At 42.0% G+C, this 15,931-nt stretch overlaps 2 protein-coding genes across 2 annotated transcripts in view; both read right to left on the bottom strand.

Moving 5' to 3' along the window:
* RXFP2 (relaxin family peptide receptor 2) overlaps positions 1–11,088 on the bottom strand; it is a 41,056-nt gene extending 29,968 nt beyond the window's left edge. The window contains exons 1-5 of the mRNA XM_036298947.1: positions 11,073–11,088; positions 8,392–8,562; positions 5,699–5,776; positions 2,489–2,594; positions 1,609–1,680 (exon numbers count right to left, since the gene is read on the bottom strand). Coding sequence (XP_036154840.1) covers positions 1,609–1,680; positions 2,489–2,594; positions 5,699–5,776; positions 8,392–8,562; positions 11,073–11,088 — 443 coding nt within the window. The remainder of the gene's footprint in view (positions 1–1,608; positions 1,681–2,488; positions 2,595–5,698; positions 5,777–8,391; positions 8,563–11,072) is intronic.
* Positions 11,089–11,622: 534 nt separating this feature from the next.
* Positions 11,623–13,573, bottom strand: LOC118650547 (PDZ domain-containing protein GIPC1-like). Its single transcript, XM_036298949.1, has 2 exons — positions 13,562–13,573; positions 11,623–12,705 (listed from the first exon to the last, which is right to left on the bottom strand). Exons 1-2 carry the CDS (start codon positions 13,571–13,573, stop codon positions 11,671–11,673), a joined length of 1,047 nt encoding a protein of 348 aa, XP_036154842.1. The 3' UTR covers positions 11,623–11,670.
* Positions 13,574–15,931: the final 2,358 nt, after the last annotated feature.

Here is a 15,931-nt window from a genome sequence, read left to right on the forward strand (position 1 = left end):
TTATTCCTGGATTTTAACGTTCTCCTCCATAGCTAATGTTGAAGAACCAAACAATAAGATGGCACTGCCAAGGGGTCCCTACAGTATTACCTTGCTCATTTTAAAATCTAGTCTAAGGATAATCCTGGCAAATGTAGAACTTGATCTCTTCATTATCCCAGAGTGATACATAGCTCAGAGGGACTGATACATAGCTACCAAACTCTCAAATGCTGAACATTCTCAATGTCTTTATTTAAATAGATGGTATCCCATTTCACTAATAGGAGTGTGTTTGGTGTCTATCCAAGGTAACTTCCAAAATACTTTAGGATGAATAATTTGGGAAGTTAATGTAGTCATCATAAGGTTGTTCAGTGAGCAGGGAAGCAAAGCAAAAGCCATTTCTATTTTGATGTGGATGCTGTCAAAAGATGGTTCATGCCCTGACCGGTTTGGCTCAATGGATAGAGCGTCGGCCTGTGGACTGAAGGGTCCCGGGTTCGATTCCAGTCAAGGGCATGTACCTTGGTTGCAGGCACATCCCCAGTAGGGGGTGTGCAGGAGGCAGCTGATCGATGTTTCTCTCTCATCGATGTTTCTAACTCTCTATCCCTCTCCCTTCCTCTCTGTAAAAAATCAATAAAATATATTAAAAAAATAAAAAAAGATGGTTCATGCAAGTTGAGGTGGAGTTGGACAATCCACCTCTCTCCTCCTGAGAGATGATCTCAGAGATCACATCTCCCAGACCCTGGTTTTCTTTCTGGGACAATGCTGGAAGCATGTTGGCACTTAGCTCCTCACTGACTAGCATCTCTTCACTGCTGACTGTGCGGTTTATTCACATTTTCTTTCCTCAGATATAATATCCCTGCTTTCACTAAGGTCACATTTTCTTCTGTCATCCTGAAAGACAGTTTGTATCTCAGCATTCTGTGTGTTAAATTATCTGATCTTTCTTGTCAGTGTTTTTTCTGTTTGTTTGTTTAATATACCTTTATTGTTGAAAGCTATTACAGATGTCCCCTTGTGTGTGTGTGTGTATGTGTGTGTGTGTGTGTGTATATGTGTGTGTGTGTGTGTGTGTGTGTGTGTGTGTGTGTGTGTGTTTTGTTTTGGTCAGTGTTTTTGTTTTTTTTTTTTTTTTTTCTCAACCCTATGCTTTTTCATAAGATGAGCTGCCAGAAGGAGCAATCATTTATTGAATAAGAGGTTAAGGTTTTACTTCATTAAAAAAAGAGGGACTTCCCATAAGTTGGTCAGTGTTTTTGTGCTAACACTCTTTTTCCAAGGTAAAAGGTGCAATTAGTGCCTCTGAATCTGCAATGTCATTTTCCAAATGACTTGGAGTAAAAGCACAGAACTATGTATTTTTTTATTGAGCTGCTTCATCTGAACTCCAATTTAGCTCCACAAATGTTTATAATAAACCAGTTCACTTTAAATTATGAAATGGAAAGATAATATACTTTTTAATGCTTTATTATCTACTATTAATTACATTTAGATAAGTAAATTTAATATAAAGATAATCAACTTTATATTTTGTTTTACTTTTAGATCAAAAACATCATAAAAAATACCCCACTGGATTTTCCCATTAATACACCCTTAATAGCTACTTACATCTTTTTAAGTTCTGTGTATTTGATGAAAACTTTATCTGGAAGACTGTGAATTTTGTTTTTCTTCAGAGACCTAAAATAACATATAAAGAAGATTTCAGTAAGGATTTTATGACCAAACAAACTCTTCCTGGAAGCTCTGTGCTTGCGAAGAGCCTTTCTGATGACCCTTCACTCTGCTTCATACATTTGAAAAGCACTGTTGTAACTGAAGACTTTCTCATGTGATAACAAAATGTCCATAGCACAAAATTAAAACAGCTTGCAAGCATTTGACCACTTTAGACAGTTGGCATAATAGACGGGGACATCTATGGGGATTTAATTTTGTCTTTTATTCTTTGGATATTTTAATAGAACACAATAAACAAGACCCCAAAAACAACCAGCTTATGCATGCCTAAATTGTGATATGACAGCAAATTCCAGAGACTCTGAAAACATTATGCAAAGTACACAAACACATACATGATTATGACACAACTAGCTCTCTTATACCTTCCTACTTCAAACAAATTACCACTTTTAAAAAGGAGGTAAAATAAGTGAGTGCTCTCCCTTAATTTTGATTTTTAATTGTATAGTAATGGCATATTAACAACAATACATAAATCATAAAGTAAGTGAAAATAAGAACTTCAGATGACAAGAATTTGTGAGCTAAAGGATAACCTGGGTAACCTAACGTACAATGTTTAAGACGTTGTTTCCCCAGAGAAGAAGCACACAGAATTCTTGGATGACAGGCTGTTTTAAAGGGTATTTCTATTATTTTTTAATATACAAGTAACATAAAACATAACGAAGAGAGATTAGATCAGGCTCCACACTTTTCCAGTGACTTTAGGAGCAAATATCATTAAGATGTGAATTCTACTCACAGCAGCGTTACGTTGCTGGAAACGGGCGGCACCAACTTTAAGTCAGCGTTCACACACTCCAATTCTGTTTCTTTGCAGTCACAACGTGGTGGATACTGGTTTAGAACTAGGGGCCCAAAAGAGCAAGATTTCACTTGGCAAATACTTTAATTATGACTTTATCTCTGATAACTGACATTGTTCTCTTTTCTTTGAATGTATAACATTTATATGTTCATGAAATAATTCAGTCCCATAATAAAAGAAAATAAAAATTCTCTTGTAGTCAAATACTGACCAGTGTGGCATTCATCTCAGTTCAAGCTCCCAGTGTTCTTTTCATAGTCACTTAACAAGCGATTAGAAAGAAACCATGGAAATGTTTAAATAGCAAATAAACAAAAACCCCAAACAAACAAACAAAATGTATAGGGAAACAAGATTATGTTCTTCTCAATGAGGGACATTAGTATGTTTGAGTAAATCTTTGATGGGTATAATTGAGTCAATTTAATTTAATCAAGTGGCATAAAGAGGCAGCTCAATAAACACTTGTTGATTCAAATTAAATTCAAGTCTTTCCCCCCTTTAAGCTCCTCTTAGAGAAGAGTTAGATTCAGGTTTTACAGTAGCCACCATCATGCCTATTAAAATCAACCAAGTCAGATACGCTCTCACCTGGGTTTTTTGTGTTTATTGCTATGAAGTTAAGGTGGAAGGTAAAGGGTACAGAGCAGCTACAAAGCCAAGAAAACTGAAGGGTCGTTTTTTGGAAGCATTTAGAAGGAGAAAAGTCTTCAGAACTTGCTCTGAAGGAGCCTTCATAATTATTAAGACAATGACATAAAGGAGTGAGAACTCTATGGTGAAACCAGACCACGTTGGCCCATGGGACAATCAATCACATGTATGTGGTGGTGGTGGTTGGGGGGGGGGGTGGTATGAGGGCGAACACCCATTTATGAAGCATTTGATTTTGCCTCTAATTCCATGGATATTTGTTTTGATGGAGCTAAGAAAGAGTTATTTTCAAAATTTAAGCTTTATTATTAGTCATTTTAATCTGAGTATAAATTCTTTGTAATTGCTTGGCTTCTTTCAGACTACTTTTATCCAAACTCGATTTTAAAAAACAATTTCACTGACTTTTCATCAATTCAAGAAACTTGTGTTGAGTACCTACTTAATTCACAAGATGCCTTCTAGTGTATAAAGTTTTGGAAAATATTCTATATCATTTATAAGTTTATGCTAATTAGCTCAACTTCCTAAATACTACTTCAATGTCTATTGATATTGAGAATAGTGTTAATTACATTGAAAACTTGTGGTTGGACACCCTTGTTTACCAATAAAAGAATTCCGGATAGCCCAAGCTGGTCCTGTTGCCTAAACCAGACTGTGAGCAGAACTTCCTCACCTGCAAGCTAACCTCAGCCCAAGCTATGTGGAGTCTTCTGAAATGCCTCTTGCATCTCTACCTCACTGTTCCCAATGGTATTTTCTGGGTTCCGATTCTTAGTATTAGTCTGGAGCATTGCAAGAAACATAGTAACCAGTATCTCTGTCAGCATTCTTTCTCCTCAGGCAAGATTGACATTTGGATCAGATTACTGCCTGTTGTTGGGAGCTGTTCTGTGCACTTTAGGGTGTTCAGCAGTATCTGTGGCCTCTGCCCACTAGATGCCAGTAGTAACCCACCTCCCTCCAGCTGTGACAACCCAAAACGTCTTCAAGCATTGTCAAATGTTCTGGCGGGATGAGTGGTGGGAGGGGAGTTTCCCAAGTTGAGAATCACCATTCTCATCTAATCTCTACAATTCTGATGGGAACATCATTATCACAAATACTTCTTATTGTGAGCCTTTTCCTCTTCATAAAAGAAAATTAGGCTCAAAACTTTGGTGGTTGCCACGTGTACAGAAGTGATCTCCACAAAGGGGTGTTTACAAAATGACCCGTTGTGGTGCAGGGAGAAACTATCAAAATTTTCAGTTATATTTATTTCTAATCTTTTAATTTACTCTTTTTAATTTCTAACTTTTATATATGATATATTTGTGTATAATATAATATATGATAAGTGGTAATTATAACCTGGTATTTCAAAGTGTATAATATACTGATAGTGTTGTATTTTATTGTTCATACACCTACATAATTATGTCTATGTGTGTACCTATATCATGTATATTCTATATAATATAATATAATATATTAGATTATTACACATATATGTAATACATGTGTATACATAGACACAATTCTGTCTATAACATAGAGGCCAAACTCCAAAGCATGCAGCCCAAATGCTTTATGGACAGGCCCTATGCTTCCAGGTTCAGCTCCTGCTCTTCCCCCACCACACATTCAGCACCCTATGAAAGGCATTGAGAAGCATGCCCTGTACCTTCTCCCCTCAGGATTTTGCTGATCTTTCTCTCCTGCTGACTCTGTTACCTCTTACCCTTCCCTCCATCCATTGACTTTCTAAGTTCATCTCAATGTCATCTTCTCTCTGGGTCTTTCCCATCCATGGCAGAGCCATTATTTCTTCCAAGGGATTTCCATGTTCCCTTATGCAAACACCATTCCTCAAGTTTTTCACTAATACTGAATCATTCCTGCTTCTATAGGGACTTGTTTTTCCTGTTACAATATTAAGCATGTGTGAGCTAAGGCCACATCTTAGTATTAGACCCTCAATTCCTACCGTAAGAGCTGAAAAGTAGTTGGTATGAAGAAAGTAATTAAAGGGAGTAAGTTCTTTATTACTTATCATAATTAGTCCACACCTGTATCAGAAACTAATACAATAATGAGCATGAATGAGCCCTGACCGGTTTGGCACAGTGGATACAGCGTCGGCCTGCGGACTGAAGGGTCCCAGGTTCGATTCCAGCCAGGGACATGTACCTTGGCTGCGGGCACATCCCCAGTGGGGGGTGTGCTGGAGGCAGCTGATCAATGTTTCTAACTCTCTATCCCTCTCCCTTCCTCTCTTCAAAAAAAAAATCAATAAAATATATTTTAAAAAATAAATAATAATGAGCATGAATGGAGCTTTTTGTATTTTTCTCTTTACTTTTTCAGTCCCCAGGCATATAGTAGATATAGTGTGATCCTAAAACACATTGAACTGAAATGGAAATATAAAGGGAATTGATCACCTTCCTCATATAAACCTATACATCTCAAAACGTCCAGAGTCATTGAAGCAATGCCACTTACAGCACTCCTGGGTGAATGCCACTTTATCAGCATTTCCATGGATTGTGCCAAATATAGTCGCCCATCCACTAGTGTCCCCTGTAAAATGGTGATGAATATGTGTCAGTTATGGTGTAAATCAAATGTCAAAGTGCAAAACAAAAGTCTAATAGTTTGATAATAAAATCAGTTAAAATTGCTTTAAAGAATAGAATGATAGCATTGAAGGTAAGAGAGAAAACACTAGGTAGACATCTAGAGTTTTTCTCTTTTTTGAAATTACAAAGATTTCAAATGTATGTATCATAAAATATATAATGGAAACATAGGGTATCCTTCAAAATATATACACACGCTTTGAATAATTATAAAGGCAGTGTTTATTAAAATACATTTCTTTTTCAAAATTGTTATCAGCTGAGCATGCTGGATTTTGCTGTGTCCCCTTGATTGCTAGCTGGGCAGTGATAACAAGTTGCAGCTCTGTGTGGTATAAAACACATGGGATTCTTTCAGATTCAGAAGATCTGGGTCTTTGTGTCTACTCTGTGACTAACTAGGCATGGCAGCCTCTCTTGGCACAGTCTCTTTGAGAAGAAAATGCACAGGTTATATTAGACAATATATACAGTTTCAATATACAGGCTTAAAATGGCCTGTAAGACCCTTCATGATCTGGCCTCTGCTTAATTCTTCACCCTCTATATTCTTGTTCACTCTGTGCAAGCCACACTGGCTTTTTTTTTTGTATCATAAACACATTGTCTTATTTCATGCAACCTCAGGGCCCTTGCACTTGCTTATTCCTTTGCCTGGAACTTTGTTCCTCCAGAATACTTCATGGTTTCCCTCTTCATTTCATTCTCAATTCAAACATCATCTCAGACAGGCTTTCTCTGGTATGTCTTTGAAGTAGCCCTCCCTCCAAGTCACTTTCTAGCCCATTATCCTGTTTTATATACTTCCTGGCACTATCACTCTGAAAGTATTTATTTATGTATAAGTTTATTCTTCTCCTTGTTCACATGGTCCATGTGAACTTTGCAAAGGCAAGATTATTGTCTCCCTTAAACCTGCTGGGTCCCAGTGATTTTGAGAGCACTTGGGACATTGTGGGCACTCAACATGGGTCTGTTAAGTAAATTCTCTGGCAGGTCCATTCATATTGAACCAATTACAAAGCCATAACAAGGTAGTTATAAAAAGGCATTTAAAATTAAAATATGTATATCCAAGTAGAATTTAAAATATAATTTTTATCAAATATAATGCTTTGTAATACTGTGTTTCTATTTTAAACAACCTCTGTATATGAAAGTTCAGTTAATTATCTATATATATATAAAAAGCCAGTGACCAGAATGCCTTAACGACCAGAACAACCAGTTGCTATGACACCCACTGCGGTCAGCAAACTGACCTGATCAGGGGGTGGGCCGGCTGGCCAACCTCCCTTGGCCCCTCCCCCCAGATGGCCCCACCCCTGATCTGCCCGCCCCACACCAATAGGGGGCGGGGCTGGCCAGCCAACCTGTTGCAGCCCCTCCCCCCACCTGGCCCCAACCAGGATCAGCGCCCCCACCCCTATCAGGGTTAGGGCTGGCCAGCCAACTGCCTGAAATCCCTCCCCTCAGCCTGCTCTGCCCCCAATGAGCCCCCACCACCCTGATTGTCCCAGCGCCCTTCCCCCCAGCCAACTCCACCCACGATTGGCCCCCCACCCGATTTGGGGGCGTGGCCAGCCAGCCCACTGCCCACAGACCTTCCCCATGGCTGGCCCTGTCCCCAAGAGACCACCCCACCCCAATTGGGGGTGGGGCCCTCCGGCCAATTGCCCATGGCCCCTCCCCACAGCTGGCCAATCTCTCACTGTCTCCTTCTCCCAAAAGGCCCAGCCCCGATCTGTCCCAATTGGGGCCAGGCTGGCTGGACTCCACCTATGCACGAATTCATGCACTGGCCCTCTAGTCCTATATAATAAAAGGATAATATGCGAATAGACTGAATGGCAGAACAACCAAACAACCAATCAAAGCTTAATATGCTAATGATATACTATGTCTGCTCAACCACTTGCTATGACGTTCACTGACCACCAGGGGGCATATACTCTGACCAGTAGGTTAGCTTGCTGCTGGGGTCTGGCCTATCGGGACTGAGCCAGATGGGCCGGACACACTCTGGAGCCCTCCCAGGGCCCCTCCCCTGCCCGATCTTGCACTGGTGAGGTCCCTCAGACTGACCTGCACCCTCTCACAATCTGGGATCCCTAAGGGGATGTTGGAGAGCCAGTTTCAGCCCAATCCCGCAGGCCACTCTTCTTGGGAGGGCGCTAGACACAGGGTTCATGGCTGGCGAGTGCTTCTGCAGCAGCACGAGCCTCTCCTGATCAGGAATGATTGGGCACAAGCCTGCAGCAGGCACAGTGGGGCTGGAATGAGCAGAAGTGGCAGGTAGGAGCTGAAGGAGGCATTGGACTGTGGGTTTTGACCCATTCCCTGCAGGCCACCCAGAGGGACCTGACCCATGCATGAATTCGTGCACCAGGCCTCTAGTCATAAATAAATTTGGGAGCTATTATTTGTGTTACAAAGGGTTTCCCTATAGAATAACAAACCATGTTTTCCACTTCATTATAATTATTATCTGATTCACCCACAGTTTGAAGGTTCACAAAATGGGGTACACATATGGAGCTGAGCGGGAGTCCTCACCACAGTTCTCCTCATCAGCACCATTCCCACAATCGTTCACACCATCACAATGAAAAGCACGCGGCAAGCACTTGGTCAGATTCCCACAGGGGAAATATCCTTTTTGGCACAAAGGAGTGATTACACTGTCTTCAGTCAGTGCAAAATCTGTGTGAAAGAGAGGACACAAATCTTATGTAATAGCAAGAAAGCATTAATATGTCCAAACTCTTTTCACATTGCCCCATTTAATTTTCACAAAACCCTATGAGTTGAGTTTGTCTGGTGTTATTCATAATGCACAATTTCTATGAACAATTGCAATCATATCTAACATCAGCTACACCAAGAATGGAATCAAGGCTTATTCTGAAGTCACTTCAGGAAGTCTAAGTAAGCAATACTGAAGCAATTGTCCTACTTTCGGAGAAAATCAAATCCACTCCTAGAAACAGAAAGGCTAGACTGTGAGCTCACAGGATCAAATTGCTGGATTTATTTACTCATTAATCTTTTACAAGAAGGATTTGAAGTGACTTGTAACAAAAAATACATATGCAAAAGACAGTGTTAGTATAACTTAGAAATCCAGAACAACATTTGAATAAGGAGATCATAGTAAGTAACAATATCTCATTGAGCTCACTGTGTGCTAGGTGGTTGGCACAGTGGTTTATCTCAGTTATTCTTGAGATAAATATATGCTGGAAGCCAGTCCATCCTTGCTGCTTGGTGCGGTTGCTGCAGAAAGGAAACATCTGCACAGTGTATGTTTCAAGGGACCTGGCGTATATGGCGTGCTGTTCTTGATGTGTTTGCTCACCTTCTTGGCACTATGTGTTTTAACCAAGGTCACCTCTCTGAGAAAGGTTGTTTCCCCAGGTAGGGATTTTTCCCTGAAGTTAGGGAGGGGATAAAACCCCTTAACTAAATGCCAGGCTGGTAGTTAATCACTTTAATTATGAACAATCACCCTTAAGCTACATAATCTTTACTCCCTGGAATGGAGATAAGAAATGCCCTAACCTTTGGAATAGAAATTGACAGGATTAAAATCAACTGGTATAAATACAGATGTAACAAGACAATAAAAAAAACCACACAAACAGAACTTGGCTGGAGATCCAAATCAGAACTTGGCTAGAGATCCTGGCTAGGCTGCTGATCAACTGAAGGCTGTCTCCGTGTCGTTCCTTCTTCGCCGACTCCGTCCACACCTTTGGGGACCCCTGGACCTGCTGGGGTTGGACCCCAGCAAATATATATATGTTTGAGGGATAAATGCAGTCATCCATCTGGGAAGTCACAAAGGGCAGATTTGAGTCATCCCCCTGACTCCACAGGGCCATCTTAATCACTGTGCTATGAGAATATCAATTGAATAAGGATCCTACATTTCAAGAAGCATAAGTCCCCTATGAAAATGAACTAAAAATCATCTTCTTGGGCAGGGAACATAAGAGAAGATGAATGAAAGTTGAACAACTGCTACATTAAATGAAGAAACCCAGAAAGGAAAGATAACATTTACAGAGTTAACTATTTCTGACCATAAGATGACCAAGAAATTCCAGAAACTTAGATGTAAGAGACATTCTTTCAATTTTGTAAGAGTACTTTTCCAGGAAGTAAAGAGATGTGTTCTTTATACATATTTTGGTAGAATGGTGGTAGTCATGTATTTTTTAAAAGGAGTACAACATAAAACTTCACAGAAATTGATTTAGAAGAGTGTAGACTCAGGCATGGCTACAGTTCAGTATGACTAATGGAAAGGAGAGAGGGATGTTGGCAAAGTGTCTCTAGCCACAACATTGAAGTTTCGCATCATGGCCAGGAATTTCCTTGGATTGGTGTGACAATGTTTTTTAACATGGCAGAAAGGCAGAGAACAAACCTTTGTGAAGCATCATCTACTTTGTGGCGGGTGTCTCCTAATTATTTCATTTAGTAGCAACTTGGTGTGATTGGTGTTAATATCTACATGTAAAGATGAAGAAATGGAGACTGAAAACATGAAAGCACTTCGACTCTGGATCTTAGGAAAATGCCTTTGTGAGAGCTGGGCCCTCTAAGACATGCTGCCTGTAGCAAGGTGTTCTCCCAGCAGAATGATCACCAAGTTCTCGTAAAGTATGTGAAGCCTGCTGGCCCTCATTGTTTAAGAAATAGTGCCTTTGTTTTAGGGCAGGAGTTTGATTTTCAGCACTAAAGCTATGTGTGAGTTACAAGTTAATGTTAACCTTTCAGTGATATCATTAGAGAATGAGTGGAGTATTGGATTACTCAAGTTTTAGTTCTTTATGCAGCAAAGGCATAGAAGAGGAGAATCTGGCCCTCTCTTGGAAGCTGCTGGATGTAATAGTGCACATTCTCCCCAGAAGCTGTGGGTCTTCCCTGAGTGGAGAGCATGGCTCTCAAATGCTTTCCTGAAATCTCTGGACTTTTGTTCTTACAAAAGAAAAATCTATTTTCTCCACTATTGCTGCAGTGGTGGATGAATGATTTACTATCAGCAAATAGGCCCAGGACAAGTCAGATCTGACTATTTTAGGAAAACTTTTTCTGCTTCGGGGTTGGCTTGTGAAGTTGCTTCCCACGGGGACATGTATACTGAGTCATGGATTTTTAAATCTCTTATTTCTTTCTTTTTTTTTTTCTTCAACAGCGGAGTCTTTATGTTCGACAGCAAATTCAGATACAAAAGCCCACCGCCATCATCCCTCATGCCCTGTCTGTCCAGGGCTGGGCTGAGGGAGACATAGGAGTGGGGTGGGGAGGTGGGGGGTTCACAGCAGACTTGTGTTTCAAATGCAGAGGTAGGGAGCTCCTCTGGAGGAATGGCGGGAGGGGGCATTATTGCATTTGCTGTGTGGGGGGGGGGGGGACGCTCTCCCTTTTGAATTCCTTATGTCAGGAAACCAGGAGGTCAGGACCCCCAAACAGAACCCGAGGCCGCAGGGAGACAGAGGGACCAGTTTGGCCGCTGATGTGGAAAGTGTTGCGGGTGGGGTCTGGCTGCCCAATCTGGCTGGTCCCTCCCAGAGCCTGATCTGGCTGAGGTAGGTGGGGAACAGGGTGGGAGTAGGGGGGCAGCTGGGGACCCCAGCCAGGCTGGGATTAGGGAGGAGTGGTACCAACTGGAGTGGGGCAGGGGCTCAGCCCCACCTCCACGCCACATCCTGGGACTGCTGGGCCAGGGCCAGGCGGAGCCGGATGCCGGAGCCTGGGCGCTGGTGCCCTCACCCCAGAGGCTCCCACCAGGCCCGGCTCAGGTCATCGCAAGGTCCAGTGGGAGTCCTAGTATCGGCCGACCTTGGCATCCCCAATGGCACCCCAGACACCAAAGACGAACTCATCAGGAAAGGCAAAGTCACCAAGCCGCTCATCCAGGGCCTCGGCCAGCTCGTCTGGATTCCTCTTGTCCTTCCCAAGCTCTACCATGGTGGCCACCAACTCTGTGTCCCTGATGCCCATGTAACTCTCCAGCAGGTCATCTACTTTCTCAATTGCCTTCTCCTCAAAGGCCGAGGGCAGATCCTCTGCAGTGGCAGGGCCCCGGGATCGGAGCCGGAGAGTCCCTCTGCCAGTGCCCAGCTCCGGGCCGGAGCCAGGACGGCCACCCCCTGAACGCATGCTGATCATCTCAAAAGCTTTGCTGGGCTCCGTGAGCTTCAGTGTGAAGGTGCGTCCTCGGGGCAGCTCCTTGAGCAGCCGGGCCACCTCGTAGTGCCGACAGCCCAGCAGGCTCTGCCCGTTGATGGCCTCCATCTTGTCGCCCACGCTAATGAGCTGGATGTGGTCAATGACGCTGCCCTCCTTGATGCTCTTGATGAAGGCGTAGCCGGCCCCGTTGTCGGTGATAGTGAGGCCCAGCGCCTCCTCCGACTTGAACACCTCCACCTCCTTACGCTGTCCCTTGACATGGGCAAAGATGAAGTCCTCCAGCCCAACCTGGCCCCCCAGGAGTTTGGCCATGTCCACTTTGTGGGTGTTGAGGGTGCAGAACATCACCTCGGCAGCTGGCAGCCGGAAGGCCTCCGCGATCTTGCCATACAGCTCCTTGACATTGGTAAAGCCCTCGATGCGACCAGTGGGACTGCCGTGGGCCAGCTGGGTGTGGAACACAAGGCGGGGACGCAGGGCCGGGGGAGGGGGAGGCAAGCCCATTTGGGGCCCCCATACCCCACCTCCACCCAGGGGCCCCGGCTTCTCTACACCCAGCCCACCACGGCCTGGCTCAGCTTCTTCATTTTCCACCAGAGGTGGCGCCTTTTTCGGCCGCCCCAGTCCCAGTGGCAAGAGCAGCGTGAAGAGGGAGCACGCCAAGGAGATCTAGACTAGTGCAGTTGCCTCCTCCAGGTTTTCCAGCTACTACCCTTGCCCCCCACAGTCTCTTGTCAACACAGTAGCCAGAGTGATCCAGCTGTGTAGCCGTAGGCAAGTCACTTCACTTGAAGGGGCCTCAGTTTCACCTGCGCCGCCGCCTCCCTGCGCGCGCCCGGCTCTGCCCTCCACAAGCTCAAATCTCTTAACTTATTTCTTATAAAGATTTCTGTAGAAAGCAGATTTATGAAAACTAGTAGTCCTCCTATGTTTGGAATGTGTGTGAGTGAGGGTCAATATATTTTAGTGTAGTAGCTTTGGCATTTTTTAAGATAGTAATTTACAGTTAGAAATAAATTTTGTATCACATATAAATTTTACACACAGACTGTAAATAAAATTTCTTGAAATATTACTTGTTTTTACTTTGTGGGATGTACTCTGATCATTGTTATTCTATCATATTTGCTTGAAAAGGGATTACAAGCTTTGAAATTGATCTTATGATCCATCCACTAATAGGATGCTACCCAATATTTATGATTTCACTCATATGTGAGATATAAAACAGAAAGCAACAAACTAATAAACAAAACAAATGTATAGAAACAGGCAAAAATATGGAGGTTACCAGAATGGGGGAAGGAGAAGGTGGAAGAGGATAAACGGTTCAAATATATGGTGATGGAGGAGACTAGACTTTGGGAATTGAACACATCATGCAATATACAGATGATGTATTATAGAATTGTGCACTTGAAACATATATTTGTATTAACCAATTTCATCCCAATAAATTTAATAAAATTAAAATAAATAAAAATATTGATTAGCAATAAAGTGCTCTGGAGACCATCAGACCTACCTGGATGAGCATTCTCTCAGCCACTCACTAGCTGTGTAAATTTTGAGCAAGCTACTTAAGCTCTTTAATCTTGAGTTTTCTTTCATTTAAAATAAAGTTGATGATATCCCCCCAATGGGTGTGTTTCAGGAGTGAGACAAGTTAATGCTTGTAAAGTACTGGATAGTGCCTGGCCCATGGGGATCCCTCGGTTAATGTTGGCATACAGGCAAGTTCAACACAAGGTAAGAAATCAGGACTTTAATAAGGAAGCTCTAGTATTAAGTGTAAGCTTTCTGTACCTTAGCATGGCATGATTTTTTAATGTGACTTCTATGAAAGAAAAAATAAGGGCTATCATAAAGCTTCCTTTACTTCTTTATACTATTATATTTTAAAAACCATATGACATATGCAGTTTATATCTTAGGCAGCCTCAAATCTCTTTTGAAAGCTAATGGGGGAATTGTAAATGATAAATAAGCAATGAAAATGCTTTCATAACCTATAAAATACTAATAATATTTTCTGAATGATCTAGAGGAGGTGATTAAATATTTGATTAAATACAATTTGGAAGTAGAAAGCTGAGGCTGGGTAAAATATTTTGAAGGCTTAGATTATGCTCCCTTATGGGGTTGCCATAAAGATAAACTTGAGTCCTTTGAAGGCTGGACCCAACTAAATATCTACTTCATTTTTTTGGTCCTTCCTGCCCTAACAGGGTTGTGTGGCCTTATCAACCCAAATGTATAGGATTCAGATTCAGTTCCAAGCACATATTTCCTTCGCCTCCTTCTCATTTCAAAGACTCCTGTCTTGACTGAATTTCTCTAAGCCCCACTTCCTGTCCTGTTTTCTGAAACAAAGTGACCACCTCTGTCTGGTTAAGGTCCCGCAGGATCCTACTCACAGATTTACTGCAGAAACAATCACCCCATCTCCCTCCTCAGATGGCTGCCTGATCTTTGAACAGTCAGATTTGGGGAAATGATGTCTAATTTTGTGGTACAGAGTATAGACTTAATACATGTTGATTTAAATTAGGGGGGGGAATAGAATTTCAAATTGTCAATATCACCCTCACCAGGGATGGATTTCAGCTCCATGTACCCCTTGATTGGGTGTTGTTACCTAGTTCACAAACTAAATGTCATGGTCCCCGATGGGTTCTAAAGTAAATATAAAGGCACAAGAAAGTCTTATCTTCCAAAAATATTTCTTCTATGACCAGTAAACTGCTTAACTTCATCTTTAGAGATGTGTTCTTTTAGATTAAAATCCTTTTTATAGTATTTAAATACCTCTCTTGTTCTGCATGAGTTTGAGAGATTGTCTTCTTCTTAAAACCTTCCCGAGCACAGTGAGCTCAGAGAATGAATGCTCTGGTGGGTGGAGGAAGAATAACTTGGAAAGGGTGAAGCCTAATGGAACTTTGGCACAGGAAATGTAGGGAGGAGAGAAGGTGATACCTTTTCCCCCTTTGCTTCCCTCTCTCTCCTAATTCCTCTCTGATTTATTAACTGCTCTGTCTCAAGGGACTTTCCCTGGCTATCCTTCTCCTTGATTGTAGTTCCTCCAAATTCTGGTCCCATTGACTTCCAAATTAACCTGCCTGCATGTGAACTGGGAAGGATGTACCTCTTACAAGTGTGGGCACCACTCACAGAGACTACTGATGAGGAGCTGTGCAGAAGCCACACTGTCCCAGGCTGAGGCCCTACACCCTTCCTTCATGATGCATAAAGGATGAAGGTCACCTTTCCTGCCAGCAGAGAAGCCTTCCATTTGTATTCTATAGAATTCCATTTAATCTCATCTTCTCAGAATCCTCTCCATTAATCATTTCCATTATCTCTTATATTTTCAAAATCCTTGTCCCTCCACTGGTTTTTCTATTAACAGTAATCTTACTCAATCAGCTTCCATCTTCAAAACAAACAAACAAACCAAGCAACCAATCAACCCAAATCCTATATCCACACTAAAGCTAAAACACACTTTTCCCTTTAAAATTAAATTGTCAGAAAAAAATCGTAGAAGCCAGTGTCTCCAGTCCTCATCACGCTTTCTTTCTTAAATTCACAGCATTCATTTTTGGCCTTGCTGCTCCACTAAAATTATTTAACTATAGTCGCTAGTATCTTCTTTGTCACTAGATTCAATAGGCATTTTAAAGTCTCTACTTTACTTAGTTCTTTGCAGCATTTGAATCAGCAAACCAGTTGGCAGGTTGCAACCTATTTGTTCCTTGGCTTTGTGAAATCTCACTGCCCTGGTTTACTTCATCCTTCTCCATATTTTCTAAAGGTCCCTCTTCTGCTTATATCCTTAGTGCACTGCTTATTTTTCTCTGTCATTACCCTGAATGTAATCCATATACATAAGGTC

Source organism: Myotis myotis, unplaced genomic scaffold, assembly GCF_014108235.1.
Source record: "Myotis myotis isolate mMyoMyo1 unplaced genomic scaffold, mMyoMyo1.p scaffold_m19_p_3, whole genome shotgun sequence".
Lineage (NCBI taxonomy): Eukaryota > Metazoa > Chordata > Mammalia > Chiroptera > Vespertilionidae > Myotis > Myotis myotis.